Source organism: Heterodontus francisci, chromosome 18 (assembly GCF_036365525.1).
Source record: "Heterodontus francisci isolate sHetFra1 chromosome 18, sHetFra1.hap1, whole genome shotgun sequence".
NCBI lineage: Eukaryota > Metazoa > Chordata > Chondrichthyes > Heterodontiformes > Heterodontidae > Heterodontus > Heterodontus francisci.
The window spans coordinates 77936445-77956778 of record NC_090388.1 but is presented as its reverse complement, the minus strand read 5'-3'; the positions used below and the strand labels follow the sequence as shown (position 1 = coordinate 77956778).

The 20334-nt window shown below is 42.7% G+C and overlaps 1 protein-coding gene across 5 annotated transcripts in view; it reads left to right on the top strand.

The window, feature by feature from the left end:
- Positions 1 to 20334, top strand: part of si:ch211-1e14.1 (UPF0606 protein KIAA1549) — a 405473-nt gene that overhangs the window by 157510 nt on the left and 227629 nt on the right. For all 5 annotated transcript variants that reach the window (XM_068051054.1, XM_068051057.1, XM_068051053.1 and 2 more), the window contains 2 exons: positions 7554 to 9941; positions 16855 to 16946. In XM_068051054.1, the coding sequence (XP_067907155.1) occupies positions 7554 to 9941; positions 16855 to 16946 (2480 nt within the window). The remainder of the gene's footprint in view (positions 1 to 7553; positions 9942 to 16854; positions 16947 to 20334) is intronic.

Below are 20334 nucleotides of genomic sequence, written 5' to 3'. Positions count from 1 at the left end.
CCTCAAGGCACCATTTGACCGAGTATGGCATCAAGCAGCCCTAGCAAACTGAGGTCAATGGGAATCAGGGGGAAAACCCTCCGCTGGCTGGAGTCATACCTGGTGCAAAGGAAGATGGTTGTGGTAGTTGCGGGTCAATCATCTGAGCCCCAGAACACCACTGCAGGAGTTCCTCAGGGTAGTGTCCTAGGCCCAACCATCTTCAGCTGCTTCATCAATGACCTTCCTTCAATCAGAAGTTCAGAAGTGGGGATGTTCACTGATGATTGCACAATGTTCAGCACCATTCGTGACTCCTCAGATACTGAAGCAGTCCGTGTAAGAATACAGCAAGACCTGGACAATATCCAGGCTTGAGCTGATAAGTGGCAAGTAACATTCGCGCCACACAAGTGCCAGGCAATGACCATCTCTAACAAGAGAGAATCTAACCATCTCCCCTTGACGTTCAATGGCATTACCATCACTGAATCCCCCACTATTAACATCCTAGGGGCTACCATTGACCAGAAACTGAACTGGAATAGCCATATAAATACCGTGGCTACAAGAGCAGGTCAGAGGCTAGGAATCCTGAGGCGAGTAACTCACCTCCTGACTCCTCAAAGCCTGTCCACCATCTACAAGGCACAAGTCAGGAGTGTGATGGAATACTCTCCACTTGCCTGGATGGGTGCAAATCCAACAACACTCCAGAAGCTCGACACCATCCAGGACAAAGCAGCCTGCTTTGTTGACACCCCATCTACTAACATTCACTCCCTCCACCACCAACGCACAGTGGCAGCAGTGTGTACCATCTACAAGATGCACTGCAGCAATGCACCAAGGCTCCTTAGACAGCACCTTCCAAACCCGCTACCTCTATCAACTAGAAAGACAAGAGCAGCAAATGCATGGGAACACCACCACCTGCAAGTTCCCCTCCAAGTCATGCACCATCCTGACTTGGAACTATATCGCCGTTCCTTCACTGTCGCTGGCTCAAAATCCTGGAACTCCCTTCCTAACAGCATTGTGGGTGTACCTACCCCAAATGGACTGCAGCGGTTCAAGAAGGCAGCTCACCACCACCTTCTCGAGGGCAATTAGGGATGGGCAATAAATACTGGCCTGGCCAGCGACGCCCAAATCCCATGAATGAATACAAGAAAAAATTCAACAAAGATGACTGTATTGATAACTGTGGGAGAGATTAACACAAAGTAATTAATTTTGGATCAATTCATACTTCTGAAAAGGAAATAGATTGATACATGTTAAAAATGAGACTAGAGTGTTCGAGATGGGTGGTTCTGTTTGATTCACATGGCAGTTCTGAAGAGTTCAGCCTAACTTTTTGTTTTGTCAATTTAATGCCAAAGGTTGTTGCCAACTGTGGAATAAGACCAAAGAAAATCTTAGCTCTTGAATGTGTGATTGACGTAGCCCTCCAGAGATTGTGAAAGGGTCATGACTAATGGGCTGAATGACATTTGTTCATTCCAAACTTTTATTATCTTGTCACTTCTCGAGTCCTGAAATTGGGTAATTGCATACGCATTCAATGATTTCTCCCTGTAAGCAATCCACCCATATCTTTATTCAACAATTACTTCATATTTGCCACAGCCATTGCTCAATGATTGCTGTTAATTGCAGCCGTACCTGCAGCTGACTTGGCTGTGTATTTTGGAATTCCCTCTATAAATCTCTCAAACTTTCTCCTCCTTTAAAACACTCCTTTAAAAAATCAACGTTATTGACCAAACTATTGGTCATCTGTCCTAAAATCATCTTGTGTGTGACTTGGTGTCAAATTTTGTTTGAGAATGCTCCTGTAAAGTGCCATGTGATGTTTTACTGCAATAAAAGAACGATATAAATGCATGTTGTTGTTAATTGCAATTAACGAAGATGGGAATATTGATCTCTATCAACCATCACTCCACATGCTGAACCCAGCAGTTGCCAGATGATTGGATAAAGGTACAAAGGCAATAACATTGCCAAATAACCAGCAGCTTTTGAAAACTTGCTCTTCATTAAATCATTTGTAACATTGTTCAAAGCATGATACAGCCATTTGGTCTTGGCAGAGGATTTTAAAGTGAGATCTGAGGGGATTCCAGCAAACTGTAGAGTTACCGCATCATGGAGAGGGCGCAGAATATTCTGCAGGGGGAAGGGAGTGAGCCAGAAATTGTGGAACTTGCTGGTACCAATGACAGAGCAAGTATTGAGGTCCTATGGTGTGATTTTCAAGAGAAAGGGAGGAAGTAAAAAGTAGGACCTCAGAGGTTGTAATCTCTGGATTACTCCCAATGGCATGTGCTAGTGAGAGTGGAAATAAGAAGATAGTGAGGATCAGTGCTGGGTTTGAGGCATGGTGCAGGAGGGAGCGCTTCAGATTCTTGGGTCATTGAGAGCAGTTGTGGGGCTGGAGGCCCCTATTCAAAAGGGACGGGTTACACCTCAACAGGACTGGGACCAATGTCCTCGTGGGGAGGTTCACTAGTGTGGTTGGGGAGGGTTTAAACTACATTGGCAGGGGGGTGGGCACCAGCATATAGAAGTAAAAAAGAGGAATAAGGTGCATACAGGAGTGAGAGTGTTGGATAGTACTAGAGAAGGAAGTCGTACCATATTTGATAGCAGACTAAGAAGGACGATAAGGAATACAAAAACAGGATTTCAATGCTTGTGTGTAAACACACAAAGCGCAGTGAATAAGATTGGTGAGCTACAAGCACAAATAGCCTCGTAAGCATATGACGTAGTGGCAATAACAGAAACTTGGCTGAAAAATGGTGAGGACTAGGCAGTTAATACTCCAGGATGCAAAGTGTTCAGAAAAGATAGAGAAGGCAAAAAGGGAGGTGGGGTGACAGTACTGATTCAGGAAGACATTGTAGTGTTGGAAAGAGAGGATGTCCTTGAGAAGCAAAAGGGGTATGATTACGCTACTGGGAGTACTCTATCGGCCTCCAAATATTGAGTGAGGGAGATAAAGGAGCATATCTGCAAGGAAATCACAGAGATGTGCATAAACTATAGAGTGGTGATATTGGATGACTTTAATTACCAGAATATCTATTTCAGATAATGTTAGAGTAAAGGGAAAGAAGGGGGAGGAATTTCTGAAATGTTTTTGGGAGAACTTCCTTGACCCGTATGTTCTCAGCCCAACTAGGAAGGAGGCATTGTGGGATCTTGTGCTGGAGAATGAGGCGGGCCAAGTAGAGCAAGTGTTGTGGGGGAACACTTGGGAAAGAATGAGCATTGTATCATGAGGTTTAGATGAGCAGTGGAGAAAAGCAAGGAACAATCTAAAGCAGAACTTCTAAATTGGAAGAGGGCTAACTTCAAGGTGATCTAGCCAGGGTAAAATGGAACCAAAGATTGACAGGAAAAACTGTAATGGAGTAATGGGTGATCTTTAGGGAGGAGATGTTTCAGGTACAGGCTAAGTACATTCCAACAAGGGCGAAAGGTAAGGGAATCAAAGCTAGGGCTCCTTGGATGACCAGGAAGATACAGAATATGATCAAACAAAAAAAGAGGGTGTATGATTTCTGTGAGGTCAATTCTTCAAACGAGAACCAGGCCAAATACATTGAGAGGGAAAGTGAAGAGAAAAATATGACTGGCAAAGAGAGAATATGAGAATGGAATGGCAGTTAACATAAAGGGGAACCCACAAATCATTTACCAGCATGTGAATAGTAAGCGGGTAGTAAGGGGCAGGGTGGGTCCTGTTATTAACAAAGAGGGTGATATATGCTTAGGGATGCAGGGCAAGGCTAGAATACTTGATGAGTGCTTTGTGTTGGTGTTTACTGAGGAAGAGGATGTTGATAAAATATCGATAGAAGTGGAGATGGTGGAGGTAATGGATGAGGTGAAAATTTATAGACAGCATGTACTGGAAAGGCTGGCTATGCTCAAGAGTGGATAAGTCACCTGGTCTGGAGGGCTTGCATTCCAGGTTGCTAAAGGAAGTGGGAGTGGAGGTAGCGGAAGAGCTTACCATAATCTTCCAATCTTCTCCAGACATGGGTAGGTACCAGAGGATTGGAGAGTGGCAAATGTGACACCCTTATTCAAGAAAGGGTGTAAGGGCATTCCTAATAACGAGAAGCCGATCAGTTTAACATCTGTGGTGGATAAGGTTTTAGAAAGAATAATCAGGGAAAAAAATCAAAAGGCACTTCGAGAGGTTTGAGTTAATTATAGAGAGCCATTGAGGATTTGTAAAAGGCAGATTGTGTTTTAGTAATCTAATTGAACTTTTTGATGAAGCAACAGAGAAGGTTAATGAAGGGATAGCAATGGATGTTGTCTAAATGGATTTAAAAAAAGTTTTTGACAAAATACCACCTAAAAGGCTGGTTAACAAAATTGAGTCTCATGGAATAAGAGAATTAGTGTCAGCTTGGATAAAAAATTGGCTCAAGGACAGAAAATAGCAAGTCATTGTAAATGGCTGGTTTTCAGACTGGAGGATGGTAGACAGTGGTGTTCTCCAAGGTTCAGTGCGAGGGCTACTGCTTTTTTAATGTACATAAATGGCTTGGATATTGGAATAGTGAAAATAAAATTCAAAATTTTCTAATTATACCACTTGGAGGTGTGGCAGATAGTGAGGATGATACCAATCAACTGGAACAGGGCATACATAGGCTCACAGAATGTCAGACAATACAGAGAAATGTGGGGTGATGGATTTTGACAGAAGGGATAGGGAGAGGCAACATAAGCTAATCAGCACAGCTCTAAAGAGTGTACAGGGTCAGAGGGACTTAGGGGTTCATGTGCAGATATCTTAGATGGCAGGATATATTGAGGGAGTAGTTAGCAAAGCATATGGGATCTTTGGCTTCTTAAATAGAAGTATTGAGTACAAAAGCAGGGAACCTATATAAAGCTCTGGTTAGGCCACAACTTGGGTATTGCATCCAGTTCTGGTCACCACACTTTAGGAAGGATTTGTGAGTCCTTGAGTGGGTGCAGTGAAGATTACTAAAATGGCTCCACATAAGGGATATTAGGTACAAGGTTAGATTGGAGAAGCTGGTGTTCTCCTTGGAGCAAAGGAGATTAGGGGAGATTTGATAGAGAGGTGTACAAGATTCTGACAGGTTTGGAAGGGTAGTCAAAGCAAAGCTGTTCCCATTAGCTGATAAGAACACAAATTTAAGGTTTTGGGCAGGAGATGCTGAAAGCTTGTGAGGAAGAACTTTACCACTCACTGCATACAAATGACCTGAAACCCGCTGCCTAGGAGGGTGGTGGAAGTGGAGACGATGAATGACTTCAAAAAGAAATTGGATGGGCACTTGAGGGAAATAAATGTACAGGGCAATGGGGATAGAGCTGGGGGATGGGACTGATTGGATGGCTCTACAGAGAGCCAGCATGGGTTTGAGGGACCTTATGGATTCCTTCTGAGCCGCTATGGCTCTATGACTCTGTGAGATTTCCTGTATATTCCTTCATTAATTGAATTTACCCATTATTTCTGCTGTGTTCAAAAATGCACTTTTGCCTTGACAAGGGTTTTTCTTTGGTAGCTGACGTCCTCGTTTGGGAATTAGGAGGGGGCCTTGTTGGTGGGGACTGGGTGGGTGAGTGGTGTTCCCCAAAATGAGTCAGTTTGGTGCAGGTTTCCTGCTGTAGGTTAATATTTGTCATGGGAGGAGGAAATGAGGACATTCTGATACTCTGCTCTTGGTCATTGTTTGCTAGTTGTCTCGGTTAACATAGGAGTGAGGTACATTTCAAGTTGGGTTTTGGCTGCAACTCTGTGTACATTGTCTCCAATGGCACTTAATGTCAGCCTGGGCTTAATGGTAGCACTTCCTCCTTTCAGTCAGAAGGTTATAGGTTCAAGAACCAGACCAGTCTGGAATTGCACATCCAGACTGACACTTCAGTGCCATACTTTTAGATGGCGTGCTAAACCAAGATCTGGACTGCCTGCTCAGATGGATATAAAAGATTCCATGGCATTATTCAAAGAAGAACGCTGGAGGTTCCCCATTGTTCTGACATTTAATCCTCAAGCAGCACCACTTGAACAGATTAACTAGTCATTTCTGTTATTGCTGCCTGTAGAAACTTACTGTGCGCAGTTGGGGCTGTATTTGCCTGCATGACTACAATTCATTAGTTGTGAAGCACTTTAGTGTGTTCTGGCAATGTGAAAGGTGCTATATAAATGCCAATTTGTTCATTGTTTATTCTATCTGGCAGCTGTCTGAGACAATTCTACAAAGTGAATAAGTTAAGGTCAGTAGTATTGGAGATATCAAAATGTAATTGAGAGGGGATTTCTCAGTTACCATTGGATCCCAGTGCCAGGCAGCACAGCCAGCTGCAACATCATTATGACACTTGGATTGGTCTGCTGAACTGTCGGTCTGCATTTTTTAAATTCATTCATGGGATGTGGGTGTCGCAGGCTAGGCCACCTTTTATTGCCCATCCCTAATTACCCTTGAGAAGGTGGTGGTGAGCTGCCTTCTTGAACCGCTGTAGTCCATGGGAGGAAGGTACACCCAGAATGCTGTTAGGAAGGGAGTTCCAGGATTTTCGGCGACAGTGAAGGACCGGCGATATAGTTCCAAGTTAAGATGGTGTGTGACTTGGAGGGAAACTTGGAGGTGGCGGTGTTGCCATGCATTTGCTGCTCTTGTCCTGCTAGTTGGTAGAGATCGCAGGTTTGGAAGGTGCTGTCTAAGCAGCCTTGGTGCATTGCTGCAGTGCATCTTGTAGATGGTACACACTGCTGCCACTGTTGGTGGTGGAGGGAGTGAATGTTTGTGGACGGGGTGCCAATTAAGCGGGCTGCTTTGTCCTGGATGGTGTCGAGCTTCTTGAGTGTTGTTGGAACTGCACCCATCCAGGCAAGTGGAGAGTGTTCCATCACACTCCTAACTTGTGCCTTGTAGATGGTGGACAGGCCTTGGGGAGTCTGGTGGTGAATTACGTGCCTCAGGATTCCTAGCCTCTGACCTGCTTTTGTAGCCATGGTATTTATATGTCTACAGTTCAGTTTCTGGTCAGTGGTACCCTTACGATGTTGATAGTGGGGGATTCAGTGATGGTAATGCCATTGAATGTCAAGGGGCAATGGTTAGATTCTCTCTTGTTGGAGATGGCCATTGCCTGGCACTTGTTTTGCAGTTGCTAATCTGTAAGGACCTTTTCTGAAACCAGGGAAGGTCCTGACTGGATTGTCAAAACACAGCCTTGCACTATTTTAAAATGTTTAATTACTTCAGTTTGTGTTTGTGTTCAGAACTGCTGTATTTACAAATGTTTTGCAGGCATAGTTATTTAATGTTGTTGAATTCAATCCTCCCCTTCCCACGTAATGAGATAATGAATGCTTACATTGAGCTATCTCTTGGCTACGAAAATGTGTGAAAGTTTCCTATTGAAAATTTCAGCAATAATTAGAACAAGATAGTTCCAGCATCCATAGATTAGGTTTTACATGTTGGTATGTTTCATATCACACTAAATTACAGCAGAGCTGTGTTTAATATTTGTTTTCTGTTCTCTTGCAGATGAATACTTCTCTGACGATGCATTATTGGCAGGCAGAGTACATGAGCAAAGTCTGGGACTAAATGGCACAGTGGACACTGCTTTAATAAAACAGGAAGGGGGGATGTTAACAAGCAGCACCCTTGTGCAATCAGCCTTGCAGTCAAGTTTGAACCTAAAAGAAGGGATTCATCTAAACTCTGAAGGGGTCATGACACAAATAAGAGACCTCATTTGGTCAGGGAAGATTGTGCTGTCTGATCACCTGGGATCTTCAACTGGTCATAACAACATAGAAGTCACCCCTTTATCAGAACCCAGGGCTACAATAGTTACTGAAGAGTACCAAACAATTACATCACTGCATTTGATTACACCAACATCATCAGTGATTCCATTTGGTTTTCAGAGAAGCAGTACCACCAGGCAATCATCAGAACCCCCTATCTCATCGACTCTTCTTTCTAGTTCCATCTCAGTTTACCCATTATCCTTTCAAACAGCGTGGGGTATACCTATTCTGGCATCAAGCAAACAACTGTTTGAACCTGTAAATCCACAATTCTCTTCAGCTGCTGTCAGTAACCATGGTACATGGCAACCCACCATAATTACAGTACTGACAGATTTGGATATCACAGAGTACAGTGAAACAATTCTGCTGAACTACATTGACATTACATCTTCCAGAACAGAGAGCATCTTTCCTCATCATATGGAAGATGAGATTTCTCCAACCTCAAATGACATTGCATTCCTAAGTAGCACAGGAAAGTTTGAAATCACCGGAGAATCTTCTGTTGATCACGTTGAAACTTTGTTCCATAATGCTTTAACATCAGAACTTGTTTCTGAAAAAAGTTCAAGATCTGACTTAACTCGACTATCAACATCTGCTGATGCTGCTTTATCTGACAGTAACTCAGTAACTGATGGAGCAATACTGACTGAGTTCAATGTGCTTTCCATGAATCTGTTTACATCCCTCTCTACTCATAGAGCTTTACTTTCTCCATCTGGTTTATTTCACACACAGTCATTCGGTGATGATTTTGGATCTGGTGATGACCCGAAAATTACAATGCTCAGTGTCTCAAAGACTGCTGGGTTTGTTCTGGAATCCAGTTTGGTCTTTGATTCATTTGATCCAGAATTGCTAGAATCTGAAGCCTATGACACCCACTTTCTAGCAAGGCCACTTCTAACAGTTTCTTCAAGATTCACAGCTTTGGCCAAACCATCATTAACATTCTCATCTTACTACACCATCTATCCTTCAGCTATTCATCCTTCAAGTCATCCATTGTATTCATCTTTTGAGGATAATTTAGATATTAGCACAGTTAGTCCTTCACTGCTGATGGAAGAAACCCCGGCATTATTGTCATTTACAGTTAGTGAGTACTTGCCTTTCGTTGTAACTAGCATGCATCTGAAACCAACTTTACCTCTGAATGAAAATGCAAGTTATCCCTCACCGGTAACTACACACTTGCCAGAGTTTTTAGCAAGTGAATCCCTTGAACTGACCAGCATCCTAGAACCACCTCTGGATTTGTTTTCCTCTTTCAGGATCTTGTCAACAGAAGCAAGTAGTGTCCTGGCGACAGAATACTTAAGTTTATTTGAACCACAGCTTGAAACTTTTACTGTGTTTGAGACAGCAACTCGTGAAAAGTTGTTGAGTATTTTAACTCTGGAGTCCTCATTTCTAAAACCAGAGTCCACAACATTGAATATACTGGCAGCAACTGCTAACCCTACAAATCTTGCAGTAATTCTTGAAACTTCATTCATCAATGCCTATTCTAATAGCATTGCAGAAATGGCACCTTTTTTTGAGACAGTGTCGCCTTCAGTTGAAACAATACAACCCACATTGATGCCACCTGTTTTTGAATCAAGTGTCATAGACAGCAGCACTGTAATCAGTTCAAGTTTTCTAACTTCCACAATTGCTATCATCACAGATCCTGTGGTTACTCCAAGCTCCACTATTGAACTGCCATATTCTTCTATTTCAAACCCACATATTTTTCCAGATGTTTCTCCATCGTTAACAGAGACAATTCATATTGCTACTTCATTCTTGCTGATTCCATCTCCACCACCATTTGGGAACTTTTCAGATCCCACCCCTGTGACAATGTTGACTGGACCAACCAGCAAAATCCCAATTGGGAACTCTTCAGATCCCATCCCTTTGACAATGTTGACTGTACCGACCACCAACATCCAAATCAGCAATTTCACATCAACCCCTCCACGTGGTGGTGGTACAACTATGGCTGCCAGCAGTGTAGCTTCAAAACCCACACTCTCCACGACTGCCAGGACACTGGTTTCTGCAACAGCTCAGAATTTTGTGTGCGATGTTAATGAACCTGATTCCTACCTTGTGACAGCAGGTAAGTATTTCAGTTCAATATTGTAGGTTTGAATGCACTATTAAATTTTAAATGAAGAGGCCTTGCCCATCTTGAGTTGCTTAATTTGGTCAGTTTAAAGCGAGTGCAAATGCAGCGTAAGGTTACATAGATTTTCTGTCTGTACAAAACTGAGTTCAGTATTAATATAGGACAGTCCCACTCAGATTTATATCCATGTGATAAGGGATATTTAATGCATTACTGTAATATTAGATTTACATCAAACTGCAAAGGAAACACAATACTTTACAAATCAGCAAGGGGGTGATGGATTTTTTTAAAAGATATTTTTACTGAAGTTCTTTTAGATTGTTGACACAGTTACCTGACGCAGAAGTCCTGATCGACTTCAGACTTGCTTTTTAAATCAGCTCCTTAGATTTCAAAATTTACTGTCCACTTCAATAAATTCAATAGGTAAAAGGCCGAACATGAACTACTTCGTTATTTTGACAAGTCTGCCAGAAGATACTCTTCATAACGGAGTATGTGATTGGATTTCTTCGATCACTGCTCTTTAGTTTAGGGCTTGTGCTCACTCATGTCACTCCTCTGCAGGATGATAACATTTTAAGAATATCAGTTGTGATTCTTTTTTTTACATAAAGTAGAATAGTTTTAGCTAAAATTTATATAATGCATGTTAATATATTAACTATGGCATATTATTTGGAACAAAGGATGGAAAGGGATGAGGCTTATATAGGATATTAAATATGCTGTCATATCAGATGGGTGTGTAAGTGAAACACCTATTAGGTGCAATATGCAATTATATTTTAGTGCTGTTCGAATTGGAAATGAAAATCCTGGCTTTGTTTTAAACTCTTCCATTGCCACTGAGAATATTCCACTTAGGAACTCCAGTGTGTTCGCTCCAGGCCCTCGTTTTCTAAATTATTATCTAGAAACTTGGATTTATTCATGCATCCACTTTTTTGAACTTCATGGTGTACTACACAATGAACCTTGACCTTAAAACTTGCTTTCTCAATTAAATAAAATAGCTAGAGACAATATTAGATGGATGTTTATTAATGTGCATTATTATTTTTGCAAAAGGAATGATGTCCCAATTGATATGTAAGGAGTGCGAGCTAAACTGGTGTCAAAATAATACTGTAACAACCTGACCATGAAAGAGAGTCGTGCGACGTGAAATTGGGTTCAGTAGCTGCTGCTGTTAGGGTACAATGGGTGCTGTTCCTGGACCAAAATGGCTTCCACTGTGTCTGTGTGCATTTCTGCTGTGAATCTTGCTGGGTGCCATATTGGTGAAGACATTAACGTCTATGCAGTTAACGTCTCCTAGAGATGCGCATAGCAGGCAAGTCATGACGCCAACCAGCATATATTGATATTGCTGCCATTTTGGAGTTTAACACTCCAGCTGATGCCCTCTCTTAAGCTTGTGCAGCTGAACGTGCATTCAGCAGCAGAAGCTTCCCACCCCAGTGCTATTTAAAGGGATTATCAACTATTTCCAGGTTAGTTGCTGATTGATTTCTTCTGGCTGTTGGTATGATTCTACAAGTGTTTCGTTCTTCCCATAATTGTTTCAAGTTGAAAAAGTCTACAGGGAGTGGTGTGGCAGGTGCTGAAGGACTTTTTGCTGACTTCAAGGCTTCTGCACAAACCAGTTGCTCCCAGGCATGGGTGCACTCATAGACCTTCACATTAGAATAGAGCAGAACTGGAAGAATGATCAGAGTGCTTGCAGAGCAAGACAAGCTTCTAGAAGAAGGAGGGAGTGGAGTAGGACTCTCAGCAGGAGGCCGTATCTGACCAGGGTGTTCAGGGAGCAATCCTCCTACCTCAACCTCAGCGAGGAACAGTGTGCAAGACATCTGCGCTTTTATAAGGATGTCCTCACCTGCTGCAGCCGTAACTCCAATCACAGAGCAAGGCAAGGACTACTTTACTCATGGCAATAAACCTTAATGTGTCTGACTCCTTCCAGGTTGGAGCTGGAGATATTTCCAACATCTTGCAGTTTGCCAGCACTGTTGTGTAAAGGAGGTCTCTGAGGCTCTCTGTTCAGTGAGAGCTAACTACATTTCATTGTCCCTTGCCAGCGACAAGCAGATGGAGTGAGCATGCGGCTTTGCTATGATTGCAGGCTTCCCCATGGTGCAGAGTGCCATTTCCTGCACACCCCGCTTCGCAGTGCTGCATGTCTACTCTGTAATGTACCGGAACCGAAAGGCATTCCATTGCCTTGACGGCTAGCTGGTGTCTGACTATAGGCAGTGCATCATGCAGGTCAATGGCAGATATCATGGCAGCAGTCACAATGTCTTCATTCTGTAGTAGTCCAGTGTACCATCTGCATTTCAGCCACCATGGCAGACTAAAGGGTGGCTAATGGGTGACGAGGATTATCTGCTGATGACGTAGCTCATAATTCTGGTTGGCAGCCATGCACGTGTGCACAGCATGTGTTCAATGAGAGCCATGGTGCCAGAAGAACTGTGATAGAACAGATGTTTGGCATGTAGAAACCATAGTTCTACTGCCTGAACTGCTCTGGATGAGCCCTGCAGTACTCGACTGAGTGGGTCTCAAGATTTATGGTGGTCTGCTGCATGCTGCACAACTGTAAGACTTTACTTGTTCCTAACAGGTTTTAGAGTTATGACGCAAGAATTACAGCAATAATGCGATCACACTTGAGCTTCAGTTAACCACTAAAAGTCTTTACTACTCTTTTGCAATGCAGTACAATCAATACACTGTTAGTTAAGCAATAGAATGCACAGAAATATGGAGTTACAAGAGGATCATATCTTCTGTATATGGTCAGTTCCACTTTGATTGTAGGCTTCAGTGGTTGACCAGATTACTCCACTCTCTCTCTTTCTCTCTCTCTCTCTCTCTCTTGACTGCAGTACCAAAATTCAAAAATTACTTACTTTTACTCTGTTACGACCAGGTGAGAAAGGTGTCTAGAGGTCTGTTACTATCTTCGCCTTGTCTTATTGTAACAGGGTTTTATTCTGAAAAACATTGTGTTTGAGCTCCCCCTTTGCGAATCCTTGTTCAAAGCTTTCCAATTATAAGGCAAAGAAACCAACACACCAGGTTTTCTCAGGTTTAAAGAAGAAAGATTAAATCTATTAAACCTTAAACTTAAACTCTAATACTGTTCACTCCTGTGAATATAGGATGCACCCACGCTAGCATGCACACGCGATACACACATGCAAATAGGGACAGAAAAGAGAAGAAAATATAGTAGAGAGGGGTTCGAGGCAATATCAGAAGAGTTTCTTGTTTACTGTGCTTCGAGCTCACTTGATTGTAGGTAGTCTTGCTGTTTGTCGGGGCCCAGTGTTGTTCTTAAACCTTGTTCACGTAGGGGACTTTTCTCTCTTTGAGGTTCACGTGTTTTCACAAGATTCAGTTCTGTGGGAAAGAGATGGAGGCAGGCAGGACTGGAGAGGTTCTGCTTCAGTTCCAGGAGCACGCGGCTTTCTGATTTCAAGTTCTCTTTTGGAAGTTCAAATTCAAAACCTCCAACAGTCAGTCAGTCATGTGACCAATACTGGTCTGACCACTTCTCCTGTGTATTGGGGAAGCAACGACTGGGTCCCCATTGTTCCAACACTATCTGTTACTATTCAAATGTCTTTCCAGTCAGGGGCTGTCAGTTTTAAGTTTTAATCTTCATGTGGCGACATAATGTATGCCTCAGTCTTGGCAGGTGGGGGGTTTGCCTGACATAAACAGTTAAAGTTTCATCAGCATGCACTATGTTGGGAGCTGATCCTCACCTTGTGATGTGCTTCGGTTGATCACCGTTCAGGTCGCCTAAGTGGGCAATTTTCCACATATGAAGCCTGAACCTTCTTTGTTTGGCTAGTAATTAGTTGTGCTTATCAAGTCTCAAGAACACTGACTGACACACATCTGCTTTTCCAGACTGTCGAAGTCTTGTTTATAGCCTTTTCAATAACTATTCTTTATCCTCTCTTGATAACACAGTCTGGCTCCCATGTGAGAAAATTATTTCCCGAGGTATCCCATAACAAGCTAGAGCAAAACAAACTTGCCCACTAGCCCTGCTCCCAATGTCTCAAAGCATGGTGGATTTTTTTAGTCAATCTTAAGCACTTCATGTATATCTTCATGGTTGGATACCCTGCGAAAGTCTCAACCATGAGTTACAGTTCTTTCTGCAGTTTCAATATCTGATACAGCATTGCCATCATGAGGGGACAGCCCTTGCCATCATCTATCCGGCAAGTCGCTGAGGAGGAAAGTATATGGAGGAAGAGGAAGGGTCGTTGCAACCTGGACAGCCCCTTTCTGGGCTGTCCATGAAGAACTAATTTGAGTGCAGTACCAGTAACTGCAATTCCTTATTCACCAACAGTTTCACACTCCTTGTCTTCACTCTGTTACTGACCAATATATCATCCTATTGGCCACAATACAAAAATGAAAGCCAACACAAAATGAATGTAACAAAGTATTTATAAATTGAATCATGTCATATTCATACATAATTAAACTTATCATCCTTCAGTATTCCCTCAGTGCCTGCCCTCCATGTGCCTTTGCCCGTCCTACTGCTACTCCAGTGGCTGCAGCATGCTTGATGGAAGGCTGCTGAATTTCAGTGATTGCAGGTGGCCTTGAAGGACGACCTTGAGCAGCTCTGGGCCTAGCAGGCCTGGCTTCAGACTGCACCATCTTGGCCTGGGTGGCAGGAGCCTGTGATGGGCTGGCTGGCTGACTGACTGATGGGAAACACCAAGGGCACTGGTGGGGTGGGAGCATGAATGCTGCCTTCCTGAGAGTGTACAAGATTCTGACAGGTTTGAATAGAGTAGACAAAGAAAAGCTATTCCATTTGCTGGTTCATGGCGGCTGGCCTCCAGTGACAGGCACCTTATCAGTCACTAGCAGTGCACGCCCACCTATTCCACTGGGAAGGAGGTCTTGTTCCAGGAGACTACAGATGTCATTCATGAGGCACTGGTGCTCCGACACGTTGAGAGAGTTGCTTCTCTGCCTGCAGATCCTGTGTTAGGTCATCCCTCCTCCTAGCTGTCCATTCCCTCTCCCCTGTGGAGGGGCATGTGACTGAGGAGAAGGTTGCTCATGGTATTGCTCCTGTTGGTGCTGTTAGTGGTAGTGTTGTTTCTCTTGTCCCTCATCAGAGGCACATGATGGAGCTGCATAAGTTGCTCCCATGCCATTGTGAACACTGGCTGCAGGGAAGTGCAGTTGAAGGTGAGTTAAGCGTTAGTCAGGTGAACCCATTGGCAAACACCTGTCAAGCAGTGATTGCACTCTCTCAGAGAAAAAGTGCTATGATAAGCAGCTTCTCATCTGACTGTAGCTGGAACTGTTTCTATTTCACTGATCAAAGCCTTCCCAGCTGGTCCATTTCACTTGCTCTTCACACTTGCGTTTGCCTCGTTCACCCTGGTGAGTTGCTGACCGATCAGCAGCATGTGCCCTGGCTGTTGAATTTAGAATTGAGGATTAAAACAATACTTAATGTTATCTATTTGAATATTTTAATTACTTACCCGACAGCTGTATTGGGGTTTCCCCTCTTGCCTTTAATCTCATCCTGGTGAAACCCAGAAGAGGGCAGAGTGATGTTGGGATCCCAACCCAACGTCACTTTTAGGGGATTTAACTCTCCATATGCACTCAAACCTGCCTCCACTTGCTTGGGAAAATTCCGCCATAGTATCTAACCATAACCCTGTGTGTACTGTGGCCAGCAAAGAAGAATTCAATAAGTAATCTAACAAAGGTGGCAATTCTCTGTTTTTGTCAAAACCAAGGCAGCTCCCAACTCCACTTTGAAAAGCATGTTGGGATATTAAACATACTTTGGAAACAACTGAGGCAGGTAGATGGCACCTAAGTTTAAAGTCTCACCCGAAAGACAGCACTTCTAGCAATGCAGCTCCCTTAGCGTTGCACTTCACTGTCAGCTTAGATTGTGTTCCAGTGGAATGGGGCCTGAACCCACAACTTTCTGACTCAGCCAAGTAGACCAAGTTGACACTTGAGTGATATCGAGTGGAGGTGCTGAAGATCATTAATTCGGAGCATTACTTCAGATTAAAGCATTTACTATGAAAAGGCAGGGCAACTTAACTGCATCGTTTAAGAAGCCACAAGATGTTTTGGTGGACAGAATTAAGCTCATTCTGGGGTGGTGGGCGGGGGATAAGCTTAGATGAGTAGGGTTACCTTTCTGATGCATATCTACCTTTTGTATGCTTCCTCCAGGTAGAGGGCTAGTCAACCCCAGGTTATGAAGTTCTACATTCTTTCAGCTAGTTGTAGTGCTCTCATGAGGTGGGGTTGAACGTAATAATGAATATGATGATGATGTGGGCTTATTTCAGAGACTAAAAGAGGAGGAAAAGCAACACTACCAAAAAATAATTCAACTCAGTTACATTTTTAGCATGGTTATATCATTGTCGGACATGTTGAACTGAAGCACTGGAGCCACATTTGAGAGAAATGGCTCGTTTTAAACTGTATATCAAAGTTCTGTTTTTAGTTCATGTTGATCAATTCAAATAAATTAATTAGATATTATTTGGGCAATAAATCAGTGTGGAAATACTGCAGGTTCCAAACATTTGTTCGTAGAATATTGCCAACCTGCTATGTCAAATAATTCATGCATTTGTTTTCATTTCTCTCTTCTTTCATCTCTCTCTCACCCCCATTCTGTGGAGCTACTGTCCTCATCTGTCTTGAGGATTTGGTTTCTAACTTTTGCTTGTGGGTTGTTGACTTAAGAAAATGATTATCAGCCCAATCTGTTGATTGGTATGTAACATCTCAAACAAAAGTACAGAATGTTTGCAAGTGGCGGGAGGATATTTAATGCAAATGCTTTCTTCTCCAGTGCTCTCTAACAAGGTGACGACACTGCAGGATGTGGTCAGGTCAATTAAGGACGTACTGAGTCAACATTTCAAGCGGCATGTGGAACTTCAGGTACCCACAGCATATTTAGTCTTGACCCTTGGAATTGGATGGGGCAATTCATTAGTTTGGAGTTCAGGCTCATTGTTTGAACTATATTGTACACTGTTAATTATTCGTTATTAAAGTCCACTTCTCATTGCCGTGACATACGAGGGCTGATAACATGTTTTAGGTTGTTTTGACTTTCTCTAGAAGAGGCCTAAAAAGGGTAAGTTTAACATGTTTTAGGATTCCTTGTGGGCCACGTGGAGCAGAGTTGCACTTATGGGCTCCACAAACAAAAATTGGGCTTCCTTAGCACCCAGCTTCCTCCCTCCACTGAACACAATCCCTTCTAGGCACCCAGCTCGTCACTTATTTCACAGCTATGGGTCATCCCATCGACTGGGGTGGGGAGATGTCTGCCGTCAGAGTTCCTGCTTCTGCTTGTCTCCCAGGCACTGTTTCAAGTGGGAGCCAGAGCCTGAATATGAAAATTATGTTTGGGAGTTGAAATCTCTTTGAGCCTCGGCTTGCAAGTTTATTGCATGCCCTGGATTCCACCATGCATTGATCCCATACTAAGTTAAAATCAAAGCCGTGGAATTTGGATGCTTCTGTGCAGTTAATCAGCTTAGTGCGTCTGTCATGGATCTTCGAAGGAACTATCCATTTAGTCCCATTAACTTACTTTTTCCTCTTAGTTTTGTAACTTATCCTTCTTCATATATTTAACCACAATCATTTCTTAGTGAATCTTTGCTGCGCATACTCTTATGGCCTTGTCAACCTTCCAAAAGTGGGTTATTTAAAGGCTTTATTTTCACCTAAAGTCCCAGTGGCAACGGGGTATATTGGGTCCAACACCTATTTGCACCTCACTCCATTTTATACTCCACTGACATCAATGGATATTAGATTTGGGTAGAATGTAAAACAGGCTTCTGACCCAAACTTGGCCCGTTCCCACCAGATGGGGTAAGTTAAAATCAGGGTGCACATTCTCACTAACAACCAGAGTTGTTTATGTTTAGCATTATCTCTTTTCATTTGTTGTCTGTATCCCCTCTTATAAACCTTGCATCCTATATGTTATTTATTTTTTGCAGCCTTTACTCCACATGTGAAGAGTTTTCTATCTGAACCATCATGTCTCTTTGATCTTTACATTCATGTTTTATCATTTGGTATCCTCTTACTGTTTAACCTGAAATGGAACCGCTATTATTTCTCTGCATTACATTTTATCTGAAATCTCTTTGTCCAGTCTATTAACCTTTGTTCTCTTCATGCCACTTGCAGTTGTCTTCAGAGTTAACAAAACTCTCTATTTCTGTGTCATATGAAGATTCTGATATTGTACCCCAACACCTAAGTCCAGATCATTCATGTATGTTTGGAACAGTTTCCCATCATTAACATCGGGGGATACCATTATTCACATCTCTTCAGTCCAAAACATCCATTAACCACTTCTGTCCCTCTTTCTCTTTAACAAAATTACTATCCATGCTGCCACATTCACTTTATAACGGCCTTAATAATATCAACAAGTGCCAATGTGATGCCTTATCAAGCACTTTTCAAAACTCCTTTTACGCAACATCCACTGTATTTTTAATAATTAATACACTCTTATGTGCTTGCATTATTTCTTTATTAAATTTTTCAGTCACAAATTGCCTTTTATTTTGTGCTACCATCTCTGTTTAGGGGAGTATAAATTTTAGCCTCCATGATGGGTTGGAAAGCTTACCCACTGCTAATGTAAAGCTGATGGGTTTATAGTTAACTGGTTTAACTCTTTTTAAACAGAGGTATTAGATGGATGAGCTTCTATTCCTCTGGCAAAACTTCCTTCTCCAAGGTTATCTGAAAGATTCTGGTCAGAGCTTCTCTGACTTACCATGGCATTTCAGGATGCAGGTGCTGAAGCGTAGAACATAACCACAATCACAACATGAATGGAGAGCATCGTAAACAGATTGGGAAGTTTGAATTTGGTGCAGAGGGGAATGAAGTAAGGAAGTGCTCCTTATTTAATTAATTAAATACATACAACAAGGTTAGATAGCGATGGCAGTGCAGGAGGTATGCCACATCTGTAGCATGTACAAGTTCGTGGAGAGCAATGTGATCCCAGGCAACCACATCTGCAATAAGTGTCTGCAGCTCAAGGAACTTGGGCTCAGAGTTGTTGAGCTGGAGTCTGAGGTACAGACATTGCGATGCATTAGGGTCAGGGACATTGTGAACCAGGAGGAAGTCCATTGATTTAGATTTGGTTAGTAGTCAGGGACAGGAGGATGCCACTGTGACTCAGCCAGAGAAGGGGACTGCAAATGCAGTGGTGGAAGTACCTCGGTCTTTGCCATTGTCCAAAATCTACGAAGTACTTATTACTGAAACCTATTACATTTCTAACCTTTGCCACTTCTGATGAAAGGTCACTGACTTGAAACGTTAACTCTGCTTCTCTCTCCACAGATGCTTCCAAACCTGCCGAGTATTTCCAGTAATTTTTGTTCTTATTACTTATTACTGATATGGATGAGAGCAAAGACTGCAGGAAGGATAGAAAAATTGACCACGGCATCATGGCACACAAGGTCATTCAAGTAGGGAAGGTGAAAAGCCATGTGATAATGATGAACGGATAGTTTAGTCGGGGATTAGATACCGCACTCTGGAAGTCCCGAAGACTGTATTGCCTGCCCAGTGCCAGGGTTAAGGATATCTCCTCGCACTTGGAGAAAAGCTTGGAGGATGAGGGAGAGGATCCAGTTCTTGTGGTCCAGGTAGGAACTAGCAACAAAGGTAGAACTAGGAATGAGGCTCTGCTGAGCGAGTTTGAAGAGTTAGAGTACAAAATGAAAAGCAGAACCTCAAAGATAATAATCTCTGAATTACTACCTGAGCCACACGTAAATTGGAACAGGCACAACAGATTAGCGGTTTTAATGCACAGCTGAAATAGTGATGTGGGAGGTAGAGGTTTCAGTTGATGCAGCAATGGCATTAGTACTGGGGAAAGAGGGTGTTGTTTTGTTGGGACAGACTCCACTTAAAACCAGTTTGGGACCAGTATTCTGGTGAATTGAATAACAAGGGTGGTAGATAGGGCTTTAAACTAAAAAGGGGAAGGGAGGATTCATATAAGGGTAAATTTATAAGTGAAGACAAAAGTGACTGCTGCAGAGCAGAGTAGCGATTTGTGTAAAAATCAAGCAGAGTGGATCAGGACGGAACAGATAAATGAGTTTGATCTAGCAACAATTACTGAGAAGTGGTTGAAGGATGACCGAGGTTGGGAACTAACTACTCTGGGGTACTTGACTGCTTTTTTTAAAGAAAAGATAGGCAAAATACAAAGGAGGTGGCATAGCCCTGACAACAAAGGGTGAGGTAAAGGCAGTAG